This window comes from Amblyraja radiata, chromosome 28, assembly GCF_010909765.2.
Source record: "Amblyraja radiata isolate CabotCenter1 chromosome 28, sAmbRad1.1.pri, whole genome shotgun sequence".
Classification (NCBI taxonomy): domain Eukaryota; kingdom Metazoa; phylum Chordata; class Chondrichthyes; order Rajiformes; family Rajidae; genus Amblyraja; species Amblyraja radiata.
Genome location: NC_045983.1, coordinates 33985224 through 34010872, shown reverse-complemented (window position 1 = coordinate 34010872; position 25649 = coordinate 33985224). Strand labels below are relative to the sequence as shown.

Sequence of the window (25649 nt, the reverse complement as noted above, 5' to 3'; positions counted from 1 at the left end):
GACAGATTTTCAGCGACCCTTCAGGTAGGCTTTGCAACATACCTACACAGACACACACTGACACACACTGACACACACAGACACAGACACACACAGACACAGACACACACTGACACACACACACACAGACACACACCCACCACACACAGACACAGACACACACAGACACACACTGACACACACAGACACACACAGACACACACTGACACACACTGACACACACAGACACACACTGACACACACTGACACACACAGACACAGACACACACTGACACACACACACACAGACACACACTGACACACACACACACAGACACACACCCACCACACACAGACACAGACACACACAGACACACACTGACACACACTGACACACACAGACACACACAGACACACACTGACACACACTGACACAGACACACACTGACACACACTGACACACACAGACACAGACACACACTGACACACACACACACAGACACACACTGACACACACACAGACACAGACACACACTGACACACACACAGACACACACTGACACACACACAGACACAGACACACACTGACACAGACACACACCACCACAGGGACGAGCACTGACCCGGCGGCTGCAGCAGCTGGCGGTGACGGGCACGCGGCCGGTGTGGGGGGGGGGGGGGGGGGGGGGAGGGGCCGCCAACGGCCACGGCGCGAGCACGGGAACGAGCGCCCCCCCCCTCCCCCCCCCCCACACACACACACACACCCACCGGGAGCGCGCGCCAGGAACGGGAACGCGCCCGCCCGCGTCGCCCGCCTCAGCCGCCGGTGAGTAGCTCAGCCCCGCCATCGCCGTCGCCGCCGCCGTCAACCCCATCCCCGCCCGCCCGTGTAACACACACACACAATAGACCAGCGGGAGGGAGGGAGGGAGAGATGGCGGCCGCGATGAGGGGCAGTCGACCCAGGGCCGCTCCCTCCTGTCCTCACTCTCCCCTTCTCTCCTACCCCTCTCCTTCTCTCCTTCTCTCCCCTTCTCTCCCCTTCTCTCCTTCTCTCCCTCTCTCCCCCTCTCTCATTCTCTCCCCTTCTCCCCCTCTCGCCCCCTCTCCCTCGCCCCCTCTCCTTCTCTCCCCTTCTCCCCCTCTCCTTCTCTCCCTCTCCCCCTCTCTCCTTCTCTCCCCCGTCCAAAGATACTAGAGGAGCTCCTCTAGTATCTTTGCTCCTCTCCTCTCTCTCCCCTTCTCTCCTTTCCTCTCCCTCTCTCCTTCTCTCCCTTCCCTCATCTCTCCATATGAAAGTATCATTGATCTCTCCTCTCTCTCCCCCTCCTCCCTTCCTCTCCCCTTTTCTTCTCTCCTTTATTCTCCACCATGAAAGTATCCCAGATCTCTCACCCTCCTCCCTGCTTTCCTCCCTCCCTCTCTCCTTCATTCTCTCCCTCTCCTTCATTCTCTCCCTCCCTGCTTTCCTTCTCTATCTCCTTCCTTCCCTTTCTCCTCTCTCCTTCCTTCTCTCCCTCCCTCTCTCCCTCTCCTTCCTTCCCTCTCTCCGTCTCCTTCCTTCTCCCCCTCCCTCCCTCCCTCCCTTGTCTCTCCCCTGGATCTCATCTCTCCACCATGACAGTATCATTGACCGGTCTCCCTCCCTCTCTCTCCCCAGGCTACTACTTTCCTCCCCCATTGTGTGTGTGTGTTGTGTTTTGTGTGTGTTGTTTGTGTGTTGTGTGTGTCTGGCCCTTTCTCTGTCCTGGCCCAGTTACCCCGGGAGAGCTGTGATCAATGGGGAGACCAGTGAGAGAGGGGAGAGCTGAGGTTCAGGGGGAGAGAAGTGACTTAGCAGGGGGAGGTGAGAGATCGGTGTGCAGGAAGGAACTGCAAATGCCAGTTTAAACTGAAGATAAGCACAAAATGCTGGAGTAACTCAGCGGAACAGGCAGCATCTCTGGAGCGAAGGAATGGGTGACATTTTGGGTCGAAGACCCTTCTTCAGTTCAATGATACTTTCATGGGGAGAGGTGGGATCCCGGGGGAGAGAAGTGACTTAGCAATCAGTTATAATTTCAGGGGTAGAGATGAGGTGATGAGGCAAGAGGAATTATTGTGGTGGTGGTGGTGGTGGGGGGGGGTGGGGGGGGGTGGGGGGGGGGGGGGGGGGGGGGGGGGGGGGAGATGTGATCAAGAGACCCAGGGGGAAAGGTGTAATCCTGTGGGGAGAGAAGGGACCCAGGAGGAGAGGTGAGACCATATAATATTTCACACAATGTGAGGTGTTAAATGATACAGTGAGATTTCTTTTTTGCGTACAGATCAGTAAAAATCTTACTATACATACTCAATCAGGGTTAGTCCTTCAAAGCGGTGGTCTAGTGTGGTATTCCAGGCCAAGCCTTGTGATCAGAAGGTGCGGGGTGTAACTAGTATTTGCCCATTGAAGTGGTGTGAACTGGAAGGAGAGAGGTGTGACCACAGGATGATTCACACAGCGGGTGACTGATGTAACAGGTTTAGTGCTTTAAAGCTGTCCAGTGTGGTAATGCAAGGGGAGAGGTGTCATCACAAGGTGATTTACAAGGTGAGAGAGATGTACCTGCAGTTCCTTCTTACACAAAAAGCTGGAGTAACTCAGCGGGACAGGCAGACTCTGAGGAAGGGTCTCGACCCGAATTGTTACCCATTCCTTCTCTCCAGAGATGCTGCCTATCCTGCTGTTACTGCAGTTTTTTGTGTTTCTTCGATTTAAACCAGCATCTGCAGTTCCTTCTTACACGTTCCTTCCTACACATTTCGTCTGCTCCACTGCAAAAACTCCTCGAGGTTTACCTACTTGGAATACTTTCTCCTCCTTTCTGCCCTCTCTCGCTGCTCCCCTTCTGTGGAGTCTGAAGAAGGTCTCGACCCGAAACCTCACCAATTCCTTCTCTCCAGAGATGCTGTTACTCCAGCATTTTGTGTCTAATTTGGGTGTAAACAGGGTTTGCATTTTAAATCAGGTAATCCAGGAGGGGAGGTATGATCAGATGTTGAGAGGTCTAACCACAAGATAATTCACACGTCAGGAGATGTTATCAGGCTCCACCTTTGTTTGATCATTTGTTGCTCATTCATTTACTCTATGCACCTTCTATATCTCTCGTTTCCCTCTCCTCTGAAGGGCCTCCCACTTGGGCGTCATTTGCGCGTCATTTACGCGACAGGCCGGTAGTGACTGATGCGCGACAGTCGTGCAAAAGTCGTTTAGAAGTACGACAGTTGCGTGCCAAGTGCTCTTGAGGGCCCTGCTTCTTTTGGGAGCCATTCGCGATGTCGTTCGTATTTAGTCTGATTTCCGTGGCAAGGATTTTCCCAATGAAAATCAAAGATACTATAGTGAAAATGTTTCAAATCTACGAGCGCTTTATACCCGGGTGGTCACGTGGTGCGGCGCTCCAATGACGCGCAAATTGCGCGCTGACGGTGTATGGGTGGCACATGGTTACAGACGCATAATAAAATAGCATAGGCAATTTTGTGCTTAACCATGCGTCACCACGCGCTACACGTATACCGTCAGCGTGCGCAAGGGATACGTTACGCAGGTGGCGCGCGAGGATTTTGAGCACTGCAAAATCCTGGAGCGCCGCGCGTTACCGCGCATCGCTGCATACACCTCACCACGCGCAAACCAATTTTTAGGATGTCGCGCAAATGACGCCCAAGTACGACAGGCCCTTAACTCTCAGTCTGAAGAAGAGTCTCGACCCAGATATGCTGGCTGACCAGCTGAGTTACTCCAGCTTTTTGTGCCTATCTTCGGAGTAAACCAGTATCCGCAGTTCATTCCTACACATTTTGCCGTTTAAAGCAATGGATCTAGTGTGCTAATCCAGGCAAAGAGGTGAAATCACAATGTGAGATGCGTAACAGGTTTTGATTTTAGTGTAATTTATTGTCACGTGTACCGAGGTACTGAAAAGCTTTTTTGTTGCGTACTATCCAGTCAGTGGAAAGATAATACAAGATTACATTCAAGCCGTCCACAGCATACAGATACACAATAAGTGTTTGCCCTTTGAAGCAGTGGTCCAGTGCGGTGATTCAAGGGAAAAATGTGTGATCACACGATAAATCATATGTTGAAAGTGTAATCAGGGTTTGCCTTTCAAACAGTAATCCTGTGTAGTAATTCAAGGGAAGTGGTGTAATCACATAGTGAGAGGTGTAACTACCTTTTATAGCAGTGGTAGACACAAAAAGCTGGAGTAACTCAGCAGGACAGACAGCATATCTGGAGAGTTCAAGTTCAAGTGAGTTCAAGTGAGTGTGTCCCTGTATAGGACAATGAAATTCTTGCTTTGCTTAAGCACTCAGAAAATAGTAGGCATTTACTACAAAACAGATAAATGTGTCCATATACCATGATATAAATATATACACACATGAATAAATAAACTGATAAAGTGCAAATAGCAGAAAGTGGTAATTAATAATCAGAGTTTTGTCCGAGCCAGGTTTAATAGCCTGATGGCTGTGGGGAAGTAGCTGTTCCTGAACCTGGTTGTTGCAGTCTTCAGGCTCCTGTACCTTCTACCTGAAGGTAGCACGGAGATGAGTGTGTGGCCAGGATGGTGTGGGTCTTTGATGATACTGCCAGCCTTTTTGAGGCAGCGACTGCGATAAATCCCCTCGATGGAAGGAAGGTCAGAGCCGATGATGGACTGGGCAGTGTTTACTACTTTTTGTAGTAAACACTGTAGAGAAGGAATGGGTGACGTTTCTGGTCGAGACCCTTCTTCAGACTGTTCATGTACGAGAGGGGTTCGCCGACGGGCTGAGTCGCGGTCAGCGCTGCGGATGGAGGCAGAGAGAGAGTGAGAGAGGTGCTGCTATAAAACAGCGCTTAAAGCAGTGGACCATTGTGTTAATCCAGAGAGGAGAGGTGTGAACAGACGGAGAGAGGTGTAACCACAAGATAATTCACACGGTGGGAGATGAATCAGGGCGTGCACTTTTTTTCACGCCAATTCATTCTAAAAATTGACTTGATATTAAAAATCTATGCTACCTCTTTATCAAGCACTTTGATTTTTTAAAATATCTATAATTATTTTCTCAGTGAAATTGAAAATCTAGATTAAGTCAGAGAGAGAGTCAAGATATGTCCCAGATAGAACAATTAAATTCTTACTTGCTGCAGCACAACAGAATATGTAAACACAGTACACTCTAAACAATATAATAAACGCAAGAGGAAAAAAAGGTTCAGTGTGTGTGTATATATATACACATACTCACAAATCACATATATATAGATCATATATATATTTATATTTATCTCCACATACAAACACGCACACATATGTGTACACGCAAAAGAAAAACCAAGTGCAATAATAACATGTAATTCAGAGCTTATTTGAGGTTGTAGTGTTTAATAGCCAAATGGCTGTGGGAAAGAAGCTGTTCCTGAACGTTACAGTTTCAGGCTCCTGTTCCTGCTTCCCGATGGCAGGAGTGAAATGTGTGTGGCCAGGGTGGTGTGGGTCTTTGATTTAACCTTTACCAACTACAGAAAGTAGTGTTAAATGCTGGCATTGTCTTGGATCCATCTCTCAAATTTTCCATATAAAAATAGTTTATTTAATATATTTTTCCTCTGTAGATTGTAGATAAATAACCAGTCGCATCAATATTTTTCCCATCTATTTACTTTTTGGACGATACATGTTTTACCAGTTTGGTCAGTTATTTGAAATTTATTTTAAACAGTTCATGAACTTGTATCAATAAGAATGCAACAATGCTGAGAACTATATTCTGCACTCTGTATCTTCCCATTTGCTTTACCTATTGTATTTAACCTGATTATATCTGTGGTATATCTGTTTAAGAAGGAACTGCAGATGCAGGAAAATCGAAGGTAGACAAAAATGCTGGAGAAACCCAGCGGGTGAGGCAGCATCTATGGAGCGAAGGAATAGGTGACGGTTCGGGTCGAAGGAATAGGTGACGAAGGATCTCGACCCGAAACGTCGCCTTTTTCCTTCGCCCCATAGATGCTGCCTCACCCGCTGAGTTTCTCCAGCATTTTTGTCTACCTTCTATGGTATATCTGATCTGTTTGGATAGCATGTGAAAAAAAAACCTTGTTTGCTGTTTCACAAAGCATGTGACCATAATAAACTCAACCTCAACCTGCTAAAGATTTATTACATATTAAATGTTCTGTTCACAGGGATTGAATTAATAATGTTATTATTCATCAATGTCTAATAACGCAGAAAACACTAAGGCTTGATTGCTGTTGGTTCCAACAAAGTTATTGTCCCAAAATAATGTTGTAATGTGTAGTTGGGTACTTAATTTTGTGAAGCTTCTCGTACCTTAGAACAAGAGTTCTTAATTGTTAACAATATAATGTTGAGATCTTAAATTCTTCAATTAGGCCATTCGGCCCATCGAGTCTACTCTGCCATTCAATCATGGCTGATCTCTGCCTACTAATCCCATTTTCCTGCCTTTTCCCCATAACCCATGACATCCATTCTAATCAAGGATTTGTCTATCTCTGCCTTAAAAATATCCACTGACAGCCTCCACAGCCCTCTGTGGCAATGTATTACAAAATTGGCGAATACTGTTAAAACTTTGTCATGATAGACGTCCTTATAAATAGTTAGAAATGACGATAGACACCAACAGCTGGAGTAACTCAGCGGGACAGGCAGCATCTCTGGAGAGAAGGAATGGGTGACGTTTCGGGTCGAGACCCTTCTTCAGACTCGACCCGAATCGTCACCCATTCCTTCTCTCCAGAGATGCTGCCTGTCCTGCTGAGTTACTCCAGCTTTTTATGTCTATCTTTGGTTTAAACCAGTAAATGCAGTTCCTTCTTACACATAGTTAGAAATGACATTCCACTTTAATGAGAAAGGGGGAGTACATATTTTTCTTTGTACAGTGCTCATAGTAGGTCATTTAATTAAGGAAAAAATGAACACATCCCAGATTTTCGGTGTATTTTATTCTTCATGGTGGGTAGAAAACGAATCTGGGGGTGATTGCAAATGTCAGGATATATTATTGTTTTCCTCAGAACATTTAAAGTTGGACATGCTTTACTGTGGGACATTAGTAACTTAACTACTGCTTATAAAGCAGCAGCAATATTTCATGCACAACTGATATCAATTGTTATTTATGCGCATAGCAAGTTTGTTATTGTTAGCCTTAATGTTAAACAGTGTTGGGATTCAAGTTGTTTCAGGGACTTGAGTATGATGTGTTGGCACAATATATTGATGGTCCATATGTTGTGAAGAGAATGTTGACAGCTGAGTTACTTGGAACTCAAGCACATCTTTCTCTGCAGCAGATTTGAGGTTAGAATGGAAAAGTAAATGTTTAAGACTACTTGTGAGTTGAAGCTTCACACAAGATCTTCAATAAAGGCCTCAACAGAGTGCAGTTATTTTAGTTCCTAAATAAGCAATTCTAATGAGAATCTAATTACTAATTATAATTCGACTGGGAGTAGACTCATGGTATGTGCAAAGATGTTTCTGATTTGCAATAATCATAGATGAGAAGTTATGATACTTGGTTGGGTTGGAAATCTCATTTTGTTCTTGCTGTTGAGGGAGTGCAGCGCAGGTTTACAAGGTTAATTCCCGGGATGGCGGGACTGTCATATGCTGAAAGAATGGAGCGGCTGGGCTTGTATACACCGGAATTTAGAAGGATGAGAGGGTATCTTATTGAAACATATAAGATTATTAAGGGTTTAGACATGCTAGAGGCAGAAAACATGTTCCTGATGTTGGGGGAGTCCAGAACAAGGGGCCACAGTTTAAGAATAAGGGGTAAGCCATTTAGAACGGAGGCGAGGAAACACTTTTTCTCATAGAGAGTTGTAAGTCTGTGGAATTCTCTGCCTCAGAGGGCGGTGGAGGCCGGTTCTCTGGATACTTTCAAGAGAGAGCTAGATAGGGCTCTTAAAGAGTCAGGGGATATGGGGAGAAGGCAGGAACGGGGTACTGATTGGGGATGATCAGCCATGATCACATTGAATGGCGGTGCTGGCTCAAAGGGCCAAATGGCCTACTCCTGCACCTATTGTTAGAAAATGGTAGATGCTCATCATTTTATCTGGAAGTTTGCTCAAGAATCAAGAGTTTAATTGACGTACTGAACTAGAACAATGAAATTCTTACTTGCTATCAGGTTTAAATAAAATATACAGATAATGCAGAAAATAAACAAAGGTTCAATAAATTAATAACCCCAACACTAGTGCAGAAATACCCCCCCCCCCCCAAAGTCCTTAGTGCAACCAAAGACAGTTCATAGTTGAGGTTCGTATTGTGAAGTTTTCAACAGCCTGATGATTGTTGGGAGGAAGTATTCTTGTACCTGGTGGTCACAGTTTTAAGTCTCCTATACCATCTTCCTGGTGGCAGGAATGAAATGAGAGCATGGCTAGAGTGGTGTGGGTATTTGATGATACAGACTGCCTTTTTCAGACAGCACCTCCAATAGATCCTCTCAATGGTGAGGTGGTAAATAGCTGTGATGAACCAGGCAGTGTCCACCACTCTCTACAATCCCCTTCGCTGCTGGGTGTTTGAGTTGCCGAACCAGGCCGTGATGCAACCAGAGAATATGTTCTCTAGCGTACACCTGTGGAACTTCAAGAGAGTATTCATCGACATTCCGAATCCCCTCAATCTTCTAAGAAAGTGAGGGTTTCGATAGGCTTTCGTTACGATTACGTCACTGTTCTTGGCCCAGGACAGATCTTCAGAGAACTTGCCCAGGAACCTGAAGTTGTTGACTCTCTTCAACACGTCGATGAAGAAACATTTGTGAATCCTTGGCTTTCCCCTTCTAAACAATCAGCACCATGGTCTTGCTGATGATGAGAGCAAGATTGTTGTTCTGGCACTATTCGCAAGTTCACAAGTTATAGGAATAGAATTATGCCATTCGGCTCATTGAGACTACTCTGTCATTCAATCAATAGACAATAGACAATAGGTGCAGGAGTAGGCCATTCGAGCCAGCACCGCCATTCAATGTGATCATGGCTGATCATCCCCAATCAGTATCCCGTTCCTGCCTTCTCCCCATAATCCCCTGACTCCGCTATCTTTAAGAGCCCTATCTAGCTCTCTCTTGAAAGTATCCAGAGAACCGGCCTCCACCGCCATCTGAGGCAGAGAATTCCACAGACTCACCACTCTCTGTGAGAAAAAGTGTTTCCTCGTCTCCGTTCTAAATGGCTTACTCCTTATTCTTAAACTGTGGCCCCTGGTTCTGGACTCCCCCAACATCGGGAACATGTTTCCTGCCTCTAGCGTGGCTAAACCCTTAACAATCATATATGTTTCAATGAGATCCACTCTCATCCTTGTAAACTCCAGAGTGTACAAGCCCAGCTGCTCCATTCTCTCAGCATATGACAGTCGCTCCATTCTCTCAGCATATGACAGTCATATGCCAGTCATATACCAGTCAATCATGGCTGATCTCTGCCTCCTAATCCCATTTTCCTGCCTTTTCCCCATAACCCATGACATCCACTCTAATGAAGGATTTGTCTATCTCTGCCTTAAAAATATCCACTGACGGCCTCTGCAGCCCTCTGTGGCAATGTATTCATTTTTTTTTTCATTCTCCTACACTCGGATTCATCATTACCCATTGTTCGTCCAACAACAGTGATATCATCGGCGTATTTAAAGAAGGCGTTGGAACTGTGTCAGGCTACGCAGTCATGGTTATAGAGCAAGTAGAGAACTGAGCTCTAAAGTTCTCCGGTGCGGTTTGTTATTGAGGAGGAAGTGTTGTTGCCAATTCGTACTGTTGTGCTCTGCCAAAGAGGAAAACAAGGATCCAGTTGCAGGGAGATGGGCAAGGATTCAGTTCCCTGCTGAGACTGATAACACGTTTGGAGAGGATGAAGGCGTTGAACGCCAAGCTGTAGTTGATGAACAACAGCCTGATTTATTCCTTCCTATTATCCAAGTGGTCCAGTGCAGAGTGGAGAGCCAGCGAGATCGCATCCCCTGTTGATCTATTGTGGCAGTAGGCAAATTGTAGTGGGTCTAGGTCCTTGCGAAGGTAGGAGTTGATCTGCTTCATAACCAACCTCTCGAAGCACTAGGTAGACACAAAATGCTGGAGTAACTCAGCGGGACAGGCAGCATCTCTGGAGAGAAGGAACGGGTGAAGTTTCGGGTCGAGACCCTTCCTCAGAGAGCCTTGCCTCACCCGCTGAGTTTCTCCAGGATTTTTGTCTACCTTCCATTTCCAGCATCTGCAGTTCTTTCTTAAACAGACTGTTTATGGAAGCTACTCAATTAAATATACTGATTTCTGAGTTTACTACTAATGGTGTAAAACTGATTTGTATATATTAAGAACCCATAGCTTCAACTGTTTTGATGACTTAATTGTTACCTAAATAGAACAATGTTATTCTGTGTGTGGATATGTCCCAATATTGGCAGAACAACCATTGGACTGCCATACATCTTTGTCGGCAGAAACCAGAAGTGGAGTCCAATAGCATGCTACCTCAGATAATGTTTGTATTTATTGGGCATCTGTGCTGAAAATGTGAATATATTGTAGAAGGACAAGGTAGCAAAATTGCTGTGAGATGGCCACTGATGTAGTAATAATGCTGGTGCATAAAAGATGAAAGAACCCAAAGACCCGGGTTCGATCCTGACTACGGGGGCTGTCTGTATGGAGTTTGTACGTTCTCCCCGTGACCTGCGTGGCTTTACTCCGGGGCAAACTCTTTGATAATTCAGACTGTCAACCAGACAAGGGGTGAAAGTATTGCAAACAGTTCGATCCTCAGCTCCGCCAATGCTTAGTTCGGTACTGAGTGCATGTTAAACGTACCGAATAGTGAAAGGCTTGGATAGAGTGAATGTGGAGAGGATGTTTCTACTAGTGGGAGAGTCTAGGACCAGAGCCCATAGCCTCAGAATTAAAGTTTAAATTACCTTTAGAAAACAGATGAGGAGCAATTTCTTTAGGGCAGCATGGTGGCGCAGCGGTAAATTTGCTGCCTCACAGCGCCACAGACCCGGGTTTGATCCTGACTACGGGTGCTGTCTGTACGGAGTTTGTACGTTCTCCCCGTGACCGTGGGTTTTCGCAGAGATCTTTGGCTTCGTCCCACACTCTAAAGACGTACAGGTTTGTAGACGAATTAGCTTGGTATAAATGTTAAATTGTCCCCAGCATGTGTAGGATAGTGTTAGTGTGCGGGGATTGCTGGTTGGTGTGGACTCGGTGGGCCAAAGGGCCTGTTTCCATGCTCTATCTCTAAACTAAACTAAAGTAAACTAAACAAAATTTAAAAGTTGTTATACTTTGAGTGTGAAGTATATATCTTGCCTTCCAATTTGGCTGTAGCCATAATCTCTTAAACTGCATGAAACTTAAACTTGCAGAAATGTAAGGTAGATAATTTCAATGTTGTAGGTCTTTTGACTTGTTCGGTATTGATGTCCCAATTTGTGTATTATCCTGTGCAAAATGGCTACAGGGATTTTATTTCTGTAATAAAGTCAGACTATTGTTAAAATCAGGCTTTATTTTGCTTCTGTTTTTCAAGTTGTACAATATATTGCTAACTTTTAGTGCAGTAGTCTCAAGAGAAGAATATTTTAGTTTGCTTGCGTCATCACCCATCACAATATATTCTTCATACCTGCGTAGAATTTTACTCTGAAATAGTTGGGAATGGACTTTCCCCCAGTGTATAATACTAACAATATAAAACTTCCTAATTGTTCCATAAATTGTGGGTCAATGAGTTACAACTTTAAGCTCCCAAAGGCATTGTTCACATAATCTCAAATTACAGAAGTCTGCATTTTAGTGAATCGTGATTGGCACTATTTGCATTGTGCTGGAGTAATACAGTACTTGCATTTTGGATTTATAAATCTATTGTCAAGGTTTTCAGATGTTGTTGCTGGATGATGACTTGGTGATAATTAAGTAAACAAATCATTCAAATAAATATTATGAAAATAGGATTAAAGATTTAATCCATATATAATATTAAGAACAAAGAAAGTGGGTCAAGGAATTGCAAATGGAATTTAACTCTTGATAAGTGTGAGGTGTTGCACTTTCTACGTCAAACCAGGGCAAGACTTGTAGTATATGGTGGAGCCCGGGAGAGTGTTGCAGAACAGAGAGATTTGTGAGTAGAGGTGCATGGTTTGCTAGCAGTGGCGAGTCAGGTGGACAGGGTGGTGAAGAAGGCATTTGGCACGTTTGTCTTCATTGGGAAAGGTGTTGAGTACAAGTGTTGGGACATCATGTTGCAGCTGGACAAGTCGTTGGCGAGTACATTATGCAGTTTTGGTCACCGAGCCAGAGGAAGGATGTCATTAAGTTGGAAAGGGTGCAGAAGAGATTCACTAGGATATTACCTGGGGTTGCAAGCTTGAGTTATAGGCAGAGGTTGAATAGGCTGAGACCTTTTCCTTTGGAGTGCAGGAGGCTGAGGGGTGACTTTATTGATGTGTACGAGATCAAAAGGGAAATGGATAAAGTGAATGCTCCCAGTCTTTTTCCCAGAGTAGAGGATTCTAAAACCAGAGGGCATATATGCTTAAGGTGAGAAGGGAAATTAGAGGAACCTCGGGGGTAATGGTTTCACTCAGAGGCTATAGTCCGTCTGTGGAATGAGGTGCCAAAGGAAGCTCTAGATGCGGATACAATTATGATCTTTAAAAGACATTTGAACAGATATATGGATAGGAAGGGTTTAAAGGGCAATGGGCCAAATGCAGGCAAATGGGACTAGCCCGGGATGCCAACCTGGGAAGGACATGGACATAGTGGGCTGAAGGGGCGGTTTCCCTGGTGTATAGCTGTGTCAATTTATGAGTGTATAACCTCACATCATTTGGATATCAGGTATCGGTACACGTGACAATAATAAACTAAATGCCACTGTGGATATTTAACAACAATGCTTACCAGTATTTACCACGCAAAACCCTTTCACTGTACCTCGGTACACGTGACAATAAACTAAACTGCTCAATTCTTTGTTTATAACAGGACAGTGGTGCTCTTTTTAGTTAGATATCTCCCACCCAATGCTAAGGGATAGCATTTGGATAAATATTATTTCATCCATTTACTTTAGTTTAGTTTAGAGATACAGAGCGGAAACAGGGTCTTAGGCCCACTGAGTCTGCGCTGACCAGCGATCCCCGCACATTAACACGATCCTACAGACACACGGGAGATACACCAAGCCAATTAACCTATGGAGTGTGGGAGGAAACCGAAGATCTCGGAGAAAACCCATGCGGTCACAGAAGAGATTCACCGGGATGTTACCTGGGGTTGCAAGCTTGAGTTATAGGCAGAGGTTGAATAGGCTAGTAAAAACTCCGTACAGACAGCACCCGTAGTCGGGATCGAACCCGGGTCTCTGGTGCTGCAAGCGCTGTAAGGCAGCAACTCTACCGCTGTGCCACCGTGGCCGCTCACTAACTATTGTAGATGTTACAGCCAGCAGTTGCTGTCCACCCATAATTGGTCCATCTCTATGTCAGTTTGGGGAATAGTTCTGAATCTTTTTGCCTGTAAGCCTGTAGTTATCCAAAGGCCAGACGAAGGAAGGGAGGGAAATGCTGTTTCATGACATTACTGCACTTGCTACAGCACAGTAATCTCATAGCTCTTGTCACATTATTACCAGTATTCTTCCTGGGATCAGTTAATGTAATGCAGAGTTGGTGTTGATGTTTGGATGGTTCATGACAGTTCTGCATTGATTAGCCAGTATACTACATTTATTTGGCTTAGTTTAGTTTAGAGATACAGCATGGAAATAGGCCCATTGGCCCACCGAGTACATGCCGGCCCTCGACCACCCATACACTAGCTCTATCCTACACACTAGAGAAATTTACAGAAGCCAATTAACCTACAAATTAGCATATCTTTGGAATGTGGGAGGAAACCGGAGAACCCAGAGGAAACCCACGTGGTCACAGGGAGAACATGCAAACTCTGTACCGTAGTCAGGATCAAACCTGGGTCTCTGGCACTATGAGGCAGCAGCTCTACCGTTGGGCAAGCCTACCAACATTCCTAGTTCTTTAGCAAGTTAATACATATTAAATATATTATGATCATTTTGTTATTTTAACTATTTTCCTATCCTTAATTGGGATCATATGGATTGCAGTAGATATTTCCTAATAATTAAAGAAATGCCACTTTGTGAATGTGAATATTGGAACTTCTTCTTCTTATCGAGTCCACACACAAGCTCTCGGCATCTGCATACAATGGCATCTGTCTTGTCGCTTCTTGTGCGTGGTGGTGGAAAGATTGGTGGAAACAGGGCCGTGACGTAAACGCTCTTTCCTTGACCCCAATATTGGAGCTGTATTGTTCATACTCTCCCTTGTGTAAGCGAGTGTGGTGACGCAGAGGTAGAGTTGCTGGCTTACATCACTTACAGCACCAGAGACCCCAGTTCGATCCCGACTACGAGTGCGGACTGTACGGAGCTTGTACGTTCTTTCCGTTACTGTGTGGGTTTTCACCGAGATCTTCGGTTTACTCCCACGTACAGATTTGTAGGTTATAATTGGCTTTGTATAAATGTTAAAAAAATTGTTCCTAGTGTGTGTTAATGTGCGGGGATCGTTGGTAGGGGCGGACTCGGTGGGCCAAAGGGCCTGTTTCTGCGCTGTATCTCTGAAGTAAACTAAAACAATGATTTCTATGTCATCTCAGATACACAACACCAACTGTACTATTCCTAAATATGTTTGTATTTCTATTGTAACTATTATTTTGATGTCATTTCAGATACACGACATCCTAACCGGTCGGCCACACCTGATCACAAAGAAACGTTGCTCTCTCTCTGATTTTCAGTTGTACCTTTTAAGATAAAGACCCCATCTTTGTTAAATTACCTTTTCCCCATTCTCTTAATAATTGGCGCCCCAAAGTGAACTTTTTAAACATGTTTAACCTAATTAAAAAAGACAAAGACAAAAAGGAAAAGAAAGACAAAAAGGAAAAGCGGGAGAAAATGTCTGCATCGGAATTGAAAAGCCTCGAGGAAGTTGGTCTTCGTAGAGGACTCTTTAATTTGAGTCGATCTTCAAAGCGGGAATCGAAGACCAAACTGGAAATCTCTGCCCCAATCCCAATAAAAGTGGCCAGCAGTTCTGATCTCAATCTCACTGACATTGATTCAGACTCAGTTAGTAATCGGGGAAGCATGATTTTTGATTCTGAACAGTTGAGTACGGCCAGTTCTAGTGATGACCTCAAAATAGATGACAGCAGTTTGAAGGGATCGGTACTACAGCGAGCAGCTTTATTTGGCTCTCTGGCTAAACAGAATTCAGTCCAGTTAGTTAAAAGATTCTCTTTTTCACACAAGAATCGAGAAGAAACGACGTCAGAAATATCAACTCCATCGGAAAACTCTGCGACTCCTTCACCGCAGGTCGAGATGAGGAATGAAAACCTACTTCTTGAGTACCTGGAAGAAATGCCAGGAAATCCATCAAGTGCAACGTTAATGGAAGGTCCCGATATTCACCTTCCTGAGGTTGTAGATAAAATCTTTGCTGCTGATTTGAGATTGCCCCCCGTGGTACCACCTTTGCCGACAGAGCCTCGAGAACTCGTCCTGCAGAGAAGAAACACGGGAGACTTTGGTTTCTCTTTGCGGAGAACCACCATGCTGGACAGGGGCCCCGATGGACAAGTGTACCGCAGGATGGTTCATTTTGCAGAGCCTGGAGCTGGCACCAAAGACCTGGCCTTGGGCCTGGTGCCTGGCGACAGACTGGTGGAAATTAACGGTAAAAACGTTGAAAATATATCACGGGACGAGATAGTGGAGATGATCCGTCAGTCTGGAGACACCGTGAGATTGAAAGTGCAGCCGATCCCCGAGTTGAACGAACTCAGTCGATCTTGGCTGCGAACCCACAAAGGGATTCGTCGAGATGCTTTTAGTGTAAGTACTAAACCAGATGTAGCTCTTGCTTTTATCCCGTCTACATCCTTGAAACTATTGTCCAAATCACTGAAGGGCTTTTTACTTCTTTCATCTTATCAAATCAAAGATTCTGCTAAAAGCTATTGACATATTTCTGGCATTCCATTACTGAACCATTACCATTTCTCATTGTGCAGTGGGATTATATTAAACTTTCTGTTTTTTATGGTATGGATCTTCAAAAGTTGCAAATGTGCACATTATAAAAGCAAATGGCTCCATAAATTGTGGCGTTCATAACAACTTGCTGGGCATGTATATTTGTGACTTTTTTTTTTGCTGTAGCTAATCACAAAAGCATTAAAAATGTTTGCATTTCAATTAATGCTGGAGCACTTCATAGAATCTTTAAAGATGTGACGTGTTTTTAACCAGCATTCTTCGAATAGCATAACTGAATAAAGCAAAATGAAAGGAAAAAAAGCAGCAATACAATAGTTATTGAAAGTTAATCATAAGTAACATATTATATTATCCTTGTTGCACCTCTGTGTTTATATCCTCAAATTTTAATTGACTTTCATGATACTGTCATATTTAAATTTACTTTGTTAATTTACTTTGGATGTTTAAAATTAAAATTGGAGTGAAGTTGCTGATGGGCCATCATGCCGTAGTAAATGGAGAGCTTGTTTTACAGGAGACCAAGTATACTTTTTAATTAAAGTCGTAAATAAAAGCTGGCATGGTATACAATAGGGCTAGGGACACTGATTCTTTGTACACCTGGATTCTGCATTTGTGTGATATTGACGTATCCAGAGATGCTCGGACTTGATCCAAATGTCTGCACAAAAGACTGAATACACTCTGGTGCATGGATTTCCTTGGTCTTTCATATTCATTTGTTGATCCCATGAGATGTGCATCAAATACATTTCGGTTCATAACGGCTCATAAGCAGCAGTTTATAACAACTCCACCTCATCTTATATCTCCTACAATTTCACTGGTTTAAAAACTGGTATAAAATTAGTTCAGTTTAGTTTATTGTTACGTGTACCGAGGTACAGTGAAAAGCTTTTGTTGCTTGCTAACCAGTCAGCAGAAAGACAATACATGGTCACAATTGATCCATTTACAGTGTATAGATACATGATAAGGGAATAACGTTTAGTGCCAGATAAAGCCAGCAAAGTCTGATCAAGGATAGTCCGAGGATCACCAATGAGGTAGATAGTAGTTCAGCACTGCTCTCTGGTTGTGGTAGGATGATTCAGTTGCCTGATAATAGCCGGGAAGAAACTGTCCCTGAATCTGTCCCTGAATGTGCGTTTTCACACTTCTGTACCTTTTGCCCAATGGGAGAGGGGAGAAAAGGGAGTGGCCAGGGTGTGACTCGTCCTTGATTATGCTGCTGTCCTTGCCGAGGCAGCGTGAGGTATAAATGTAATCAATTAAGGCCAGAAACTTCAAAATAATGTGATGTGTATACAATTTTGTTTTGTGCTGAATAATTTGAATAGACATTATCCTCAAAACGATAGAATTTTCAGTTTCGCTGGAAACCATCTAATGCCAAACCTTGTTTAAAATTTTAAATGTTTTCACGCATGAATTTCTGCCTAAATAAGTCACCTGGATGCATTAGAGCATTGCTTGTGAAAGTCGTCGAGGCTGCAGAGGCAATGTCAGGAGTTATGGGGAGAAGGCAGGAGAATGGGGTTAGGAGGGAGAGATAGATCAGCCATGATTAAATGGCGGAGTAGGCATGATGCGCCGAATGCTCTAATTCTACTCCTATCACTTATGACATGACTTATTCCAGGCGTTCACCACCCTCTGTGTGAAAAAACAAACTAGCCCCGCACATCTTTAAACATTGCCCCTCTCACCTTAAAGCTATGTCCTCTAGTATTTAATTTTGTCATTCTGACTTTGATAATTTCATATACTTCAATCACGTTCTCCCGCAACCTCTGGCTTTCCAGGAAAAACAATCCAAGTCTGTCCAATTGCTCCCTGTGGCTAACATTGACTAATCCAGCATCATTCTGGGAAACCTTTGCATCCTGTCCAAAGCCCTATATCTTTCCTGTAATGGGGTGACCAGAACTGCACGCAATGCTCCAAATGCAGTCTGATCAAAGTCCTATAAAGCTGCATCATATCATGACTTCCTGACTTTTACACTTGATGCCCTGACCTCTGATAGCAAGCCTGCTAAATGCCTTCTTTGCCACTCTATCTACTAGCGTTGCCACTTTCAGGGAATTATGGACTTGGACCTCAAGATCCCTCTGTCATCAATGCTGTTAAGGGGTCATATTTTCACCTTACACTTGACCTGCCAAAGTGCAACAACTCACATTTGCTCGGATTAAAGCCCATCTGCCATTTCTCTGTCCATTTCTGTAGCTGATCCATATCCCATTGCATACTTTGATAGCCTTTCAGTCTGTGATCCCAGCAATCTTGTCATCTGCAAACCTACTACCCAAACTGTTTACGTTTACGACCAAGTCATTTGTGTATTTGGTCTAGGTTTAAGTTGTGGACATGAGATGCAAATACAGAGGGGATGTGAGAAAGGGTTTTTGATGATAATGGTATTATCTGGAGTTCTCTAAGGGGGTGGTGAAAGTAGAAATGATTGATGATTTCATAAAAAGTTGAAATAGGCACTCGAGCAAAATTAATCTGTTGACACAAAAATAAATGTGTTACTTTGTATATACACATTTGTAATATATTTGTTTTTTTGTGTGCTTTAGAAAGAGTTACAGAAAGGCTAGTTATGGAAACATCACGATTGGATTGAAATGATGTATCTACTTTGCTTTCCAGTTCGTACCACCACCCTTTAGGGAGTGCATTCCAGATTTCCACACATGGCAATTAAAATAAAATCTGCCCTTATCTCAAACTATTAGTTGATTAACTTAAGTTTATGTCTGATGATCCTGGCCCTTCATGCAGACACAGTGTCTTTTTATTTATTGTAACAAATCTCTAATCTAATCTAATTGCACATCCATTAACTGCCTTCAAAGGAAAACAATCCTGACTCTAAATAACTAGTCTTGTATTTCCGGTACCATTCCAGGAACTCATCTAGGTCTCTACCCCCTCGATACCCTTCCTAAAGTCTAGTGGCATCTGTTTATAAAACCACGGATTGATTCATGCTTCAGCTTACCGTCTTCAACGATATAAACATATACATGGATCTCAGTTACCCGCATCTTCAAAATTATATCATTTAGTTGACATAGTTTTTCACTGATCCCAACAAAATGAATCATTTCATACATCTGCTTTACATTGTTTCAAGCTCATGTTTGCCCATCTTAAAGCCAGTTCTCTTCCTCCTCCCTGCTGCGAGTAATATGTATGGCATACCTAAATCTTTCGCAAATGTGATGACGCTGATCCCGTTTAATTCCTGTGGTGAAAGGGACATAGTTTGTTACTTTATGAGGCCCCAGTTCCAGCTGATGGTTATATGTAATTTGGATTTCAGAAATGGTTTCCTTCAATAGGTCACACCACATTCCAGGTGGTCAGTGCCATATATTTGGACTATAAACGGGCGGAACAGTGGTAGAGTTGCTGCCTTACAGTGCGTGCAGCGCTGTAGACCCGGGTTCGAGCCCGACTACGGGTGCTGCCTGTACGGAGTTTGTGCGTTCTCCCCGTGACCTGTTTGGGTTTTCTCCGAGATCTTCGGTTTCCTCCCACACTCCAAAGACGTGCAGGTTTGTAGGTTAATTAGCATAAATAGATATAAAAGTAAATTGTCCCCAGTGTGTGTAGGATAGTGTTAATGTGCAGGGATTGCTGGCCGGCACAGACTCAGTGGGCCGAAGGGCCTGTTCCCGCGCTGAATCTCTAAACTAAACTAAACTAAAAGCTATAGTGCTTCGTTGTAAAAGCAACAGACTGTTCCTTGTATTTTTTGAGGTGTTTTGTCAGAAACATTACTTCAGGTTATTTGCTCAAACTGCACTCCTTTACCATCCCTCTCTGAATGGATTATATATATTTTTTAAACATAACATTACACAGAGTGAAATAGGAATTAACAACACAAACATTTTTTGAAGTCTCCTTGATACAGTTCTGTGCGGAAACTGCCTGCCTGCCCCAAGTGCGGTTTTGAAAACATCTTTCCCTCCCTGGTATCTTTGGAATTTTTATTTAAGGCAGGTGGTTTCACACATTCTATTTGGAGAAGTTATTTTGCAGTTTGAATTGTAGTTACAAAATAAATTTGCATGGAACATTGACCAGAAACAGGGCTTTGTATTCATAAAATATGCTGTCACTGGGTTATCAGGAAACAATTTGAAGACTACTTCCAAGAATGGAATGTTTAGTTTAGTTTAGAGATACAGCATGGAAACAGGCCCTTCGGCCCACTGGGTCCGCACTGACCAGCGATCCCTGCAAACCAACACTATCCTACACACACGAGGGACAATTTTTACATTTTACCAAGCCAATTAACCGACAAATCTGTACGTCGTTGGAGTGTGGGAGGAAACCGAAGATCTTGGAGAAAAGTCACGCAGGTCACGGGGAGAACGTACAAACTCCGTACAGACAGCACCCGTAGCCGGGATGGAACCCGGGTCTCCGGCGCTGCATTCGCTGTAAGGCAGCAACTCTACCGCTGCGCCACCATGACCACCGAATGGAATACCTTATTGTCACATGTGACAAGGCAAAGTGAAAATCTTTGCTTGCACAAGCAAGGTATATAAATGGCGACCTAGGGTGCTGACAAAGTTACAAAGTACGGCGACTCCTCCTTTTTTCTTCTTCCCCCCCCCCCTCCCCCACAGCGGTTCCTGCACGCCAGGTCCCCATTGTCCATCGTTCTCCCGCCTCACCCCCCCTCCCTCCCCATTGTCCTTCCCCCTCCCCCACAGCAGTCCCCCCCACGCCGGCTCCTCTGTTGTTCTTCCCCCTCACTCCCTTATGCCGGGTCCTCCATTGCTCTTCCCCCTCACTGTGGTCCCCCTGCCCTCCCATCGAGCGCTGACTGCCAAGTAAAGCCTGTGCTGCTGATTGTAGAGATGTGAGATGCACTACACAGGAAGTGCAGAATTCCTGCAATACTTTGTGTTACTTAACAGTCATTTCAAAAGTTTATATATAGCACTTGTTGATCTTTCAGCTTAGAAATAGGATAGATTGCATTTGTTTTGGTTTGAGACCTGTAAAATATATGAAAACAAAATCTGAACAATACTTTTTATATATTTTTCAAACTTTATGGTAAACAGCGAGGCACGTAGAAGTTGGCAGTTACAGTTGTCTAAGACGCTGGGGAGGCCACATTTAAAGAATTGAGTTACGTATTGGGCACCATGTTAATAGGAACCTGAGGGATAACCTTTCCACACAAGGGGTGGTGGATGTATGGAACAAGCTGCCAGAGGAAATAGTTAAGGCAGGTACAATCGCAATGTTTAAGAAACATTAAATAGTTAAGGGGCTGTCCCACTGTACGAGCTAATTCAAGAGTTTCCCCTAATTCGAACTCGGAGAATTATGGTAATGGCTGCTCATAGGTACTCGGGGCTCTCGTGGACATTTTTGAACATGTTGAAAAATCTTCACGAGCTTACCGCGTTTCCCGAGTACCTGCCGTTAGCGTTACGAGCCGCTAAGAGACGTCCTGAGCTCCGACGTACCCGCTACATACATTCTATGTGCTTACCACGAGTTTGATTTTTTTTTTAAACTCGGGAGAGCTCTTGAATTACCTCGTACAGTGGGACAGGCCCTTTACTTGGATAGGATAGTCTTAGAGGGGTATGGGCCAAACACAGGCAGGTGGGACTAATATAGATGGGACATGTTGGTCGGTGTGGGCAAGTTGGGCCGAACGGCCTGTTTGACATTGCCAATTCACTTTGCTGCTGTCTGTGTTCCCGAGGAAGGTATTGGCATTACCACTGACCTCAAATCTCTACACACTTTTACTGGGTTTTGGGGTGAGAGCTTTAATTCCCTGTAAAGTATATGAAAACTAAATCTGAACAATACTTCATATATTTATTTTTCAAACTTTATGGTAAACAACTGAACACATGGTTTCTGAAAAGAGATTATATTCATTGGAAGACCTCGTGGTATTTTTAATATTCCAAACCCTTTGATCATTTGCTTGATTATTTTTAATGTTGTTTTGCTTGTTATTGATGCAAAGTTTGTATCTTTTTGATTGCATCCAGAACTGACATGCAAACTGTCAACCGATATTAGCTCCTCCCCATCGTACGAATTCCCCACTTATGTATGGCCCATACAGCCGAGTAGGATTTTGTATAGTTTGGAGAGACAGCGCAGAAACAGGCCCTTCAGCCCACCGAGTCCGTGCCGACCAGTGATCCCCGCACACTAACACTCCCCTACAATTTGGGATAATTTACAATTTATACCAAAGCCAGTCAACCAACAAACCTGTATGTCTTTAGAGTGTGGGAGGAAAATGGAGATGCCGGAGAAAACCCACGCAGGTCACGGGGAGAACGTACAAACTCCGTACAGACAGCACCCGTAGTGAGGATCCAACCCGGGTCTCTGGCGGTGTCCGACAGCAACTCCACTGCTGCCGCCACTGAGACCGGCAGAACGTATGTGGTGGCTGTTGTGGGCTGGAGGCCTCTACTGCTGTGTGAGAACTTGGTCTGCGGCAACATTTTTGGTTTACGAACTGTTTGGGCAACAACAGTTCATGGGAATGAATCTGGTTCCTTATTGATCACAAATATAACACCATCATTGAGGTTGATCCCGTTGTAGCACAGAATTTGTAGTAACTTTGCATAACTAATTGCAAAAACTTGAGGTAATGCATCTTTTATTTATAATCTAGAACAAATATTTAAGGAAGAAAAGTAAAGAACAATGAACTATGTGCAATATAGTCAACATTCTGTCAGAATGAATTGCATTTGAAAATGCTTTTTTCCTGAGTGCCCAACAGATGATTTTGGAGTTCGTCTCTTGTTTGCAAGAAATAACATTTTGTGTTTGAGAAAAAGTTTTAAAGAATTTCATATCTCTCAAGGCATTGCAAATTCATCCTGCTGCCGCCTATTTTCCTGGAGAAATTATTGACATTGCCACTGACCTCAAATTTCTCCACAAACATTTAGTGTGTTTTGGGGTGAGAACCTTTCCAATGCGGCTCGGACCAGACATCGATGCAATGTGCTCAGCTTCTCCAGTATGAGGCTATCAGTCCACACTTTCGAGATTCACCAGGATTGTGCCTGGATTGGAAGGCGTTAGTTCCAATGAGAGATTGGATAGGCTGGGATTATTCTCACTAGAGTGCAGAGGGCTGAGTGGTTAAAAGGTTTAGAGAGGTTTATACAAACATGAGGGACATAGATATAGGGTTGATTACATTTTTTTAAACTCTAGGTGAGTCTAAAACTAGAGGACATGTGTTTAAATTGAGAGGGGAAATATTGAATGTAGTTTTAAGTGGCAAGTTTGATGCACTTCGGGCGGTGGGTATATGGAACAAGCTGCCAGATGAAGTACTAGAGACAGGTAGAATCGCACTTTCAAAAGCATTTGGATAGATACATGCTTATTTGACATGAAGGAAACTAATAGAGGGATGTGGGCCAAATACAGCAAAATGGGATTAACGAAGATAGACAAAAGGTAGATGGGACTAGGGGAAAATAAGTGTTCGGCACGGACTTGTAGGGCCTGTTTCCATGCTGTAATTGTTATATGGTTATATCTCAGACAGCATAAACGAATTGTGCTGAAGGGCCTTTTCCTTGCTGTATGACTATGACTCATTCAAGAATTCTTACTCTGAAAAGCAGAAATAATTTTCATTAGCTTTTCAAATGTCTAGATGTAGATATAGCAGAACATAAAATAGAATTTTTTAACTTATATTTTTATATGATTTTATCCAAAATAGTAATACAAGTAAATGACAAATCTCTTGCATAAAGTTAGCTTTCTCTAGACAGAGCGGCCACTAAGCAGTTTTATAGATCAACATTGGGTTAAAGCTTAATTGGATCACATTTGCACGAGCAGTTAGTAGCATTCTCTACACAATAGTTCTTGTGGGTCAAGTTTGCACATAAACAGCGTGGCTTGTAGAGCAGCAGTGTTTAGTTCAGTTTAGCTTATTGTCACATGTGCCAAGGTACAGTGAAAAGATTTTGTTGTGTGCTAACCAGTCAGAAGAAAGACTAAACATGATTCCAATCGATCCATTTACGGTGTATAGATACACGATAAGGGAATGACGTTTAGTGCAAGGTAAAGCCGGCAAAGTCCGAGCAAGGATGGTCCGAGATCCATCAAAGAGGTAGATTTACTGAGGTCTGTGTATTAATAATGCAAAAATAGTGATCAAATCAGCACAAATTGGGAAATAATGAACTCTCAAATCAAGGTCGTTTTAAAATTATTTAATTTATGTTGGAGGCACTTCCTAAAGCTGTTGTGGCCAGATGTGCATTTTAATCCCATACCAGAAGCACAGTTGACGGTTTCTAGCTGATCCATGTCACTTTTAATTCCTTTCCAGATGGCATGATGTCAATGTTCTTTTTGAGGGACTTTAGTATCCTTTCATAGACCAAAATGCTGGAGTAACTCAGCGGGACAGGCAGCATCTCTGGAGCGGAGGAATGGGTGACGTTTCGGGTCGAGACCTTTCTTCAGACTAGTCAGGGAAAATGGAAACGAGAGATATAGCCGATAGTGTAGAGAGATAAAGAACAATGTATGAATTGCTGAAATGCGGCCACTGCAAACTGTTATAAAGGCAATGATGCTTTGGTATCTTATTAGAAGGGGATTACATACAAGAAAGAAGGCATCTTGGTGCTATAATGTTGGGTGTGAGTAAGACCAACCTAGAATATTGTGCCCATCCTCACACCCCAAATCTAAGGAAAGGCATAATTGAGATAGGTGGTGTGTAACAAAGATGGGCCAATTTGATTCCTGGGATGATGGAATCTTTATATGAGGAGGAATTAAGCAGGCTGCCTGACCCGCTGAGTTACTCCAGCTTTTTGTTTCTCATCTTGGGCCTGTACTCAATTGAGTTTAGAAGAATAAAACTTTGAGGTATGTAAAATTCTTGCAGGGCTTGGCAGCATGACGCAGGTTTACCCTAGGCTAGTTTAATGGACAATGTAATTGTGAAACATTGAACTCAACGCCGATGTTGGCAAAGAATCCTTAAAGATAAATAAGCGTTGCTTAATTATTTGCCATTTAAATACTGTGGAAAAGCTCAAAACGAAGTTACCAATCATTGATGGATGAATGTACACTCTAACGTGTGGCCAGGTGAAAATAAAGTAACGGGAGTTATTTCAGGAGGAAATGTCTCCAGTCCCTTATACATTTCCATTTTCCTTCATACCTTAAAATGCTTTCATGCCGAATATAATAATTGATGTTTCATAAATAAGAATTCCAATTTCACTGTCTCATGGGACCGACCCACCAATGGTTGACTTGTCATGTTTGTTTACTGGGCAGAAGTGACCATTGTGTCTGATTTTCACAAGGTAGACATTTATGAATTGATGAATTTTAAGATTCTCAGTCGTGGGTAGACGGGGGAAGAAAGAGGTTTGGTGGATTGAACTCT

General features: G+C 43.4%; 1 protein-coding gene across 13 annotated transcripts in view; it reads left to right on the top strand.

Moving 5' to 3' along the window:
- The first annotated feature begins 748 nt into the window (after positions 1-748).
- myo18a (myosin XVIIIA) overlaps positions 749-25649 on the top strand; it is a 184390-nt gene continuing 159489 nt past the window's right edge. For all 13 annotated transcript variants that reach the window (XM_033046271.1, XM_033046267.1, XM_033046266.1 and 10 more), the window contains exons 1-2: positions 749-808; positions 14833-16003. In XM_033046271.1, coding sequence (XP_032902162.1) covers positions 14993-16003 — 1011 coding nt within the window. In that variant the 5' untranslated portion in view covers positions 749-808; positions 14833-14992. The remainder of the gene's footprint in view (positions 809-14832; positions 16004-25649) is intronic.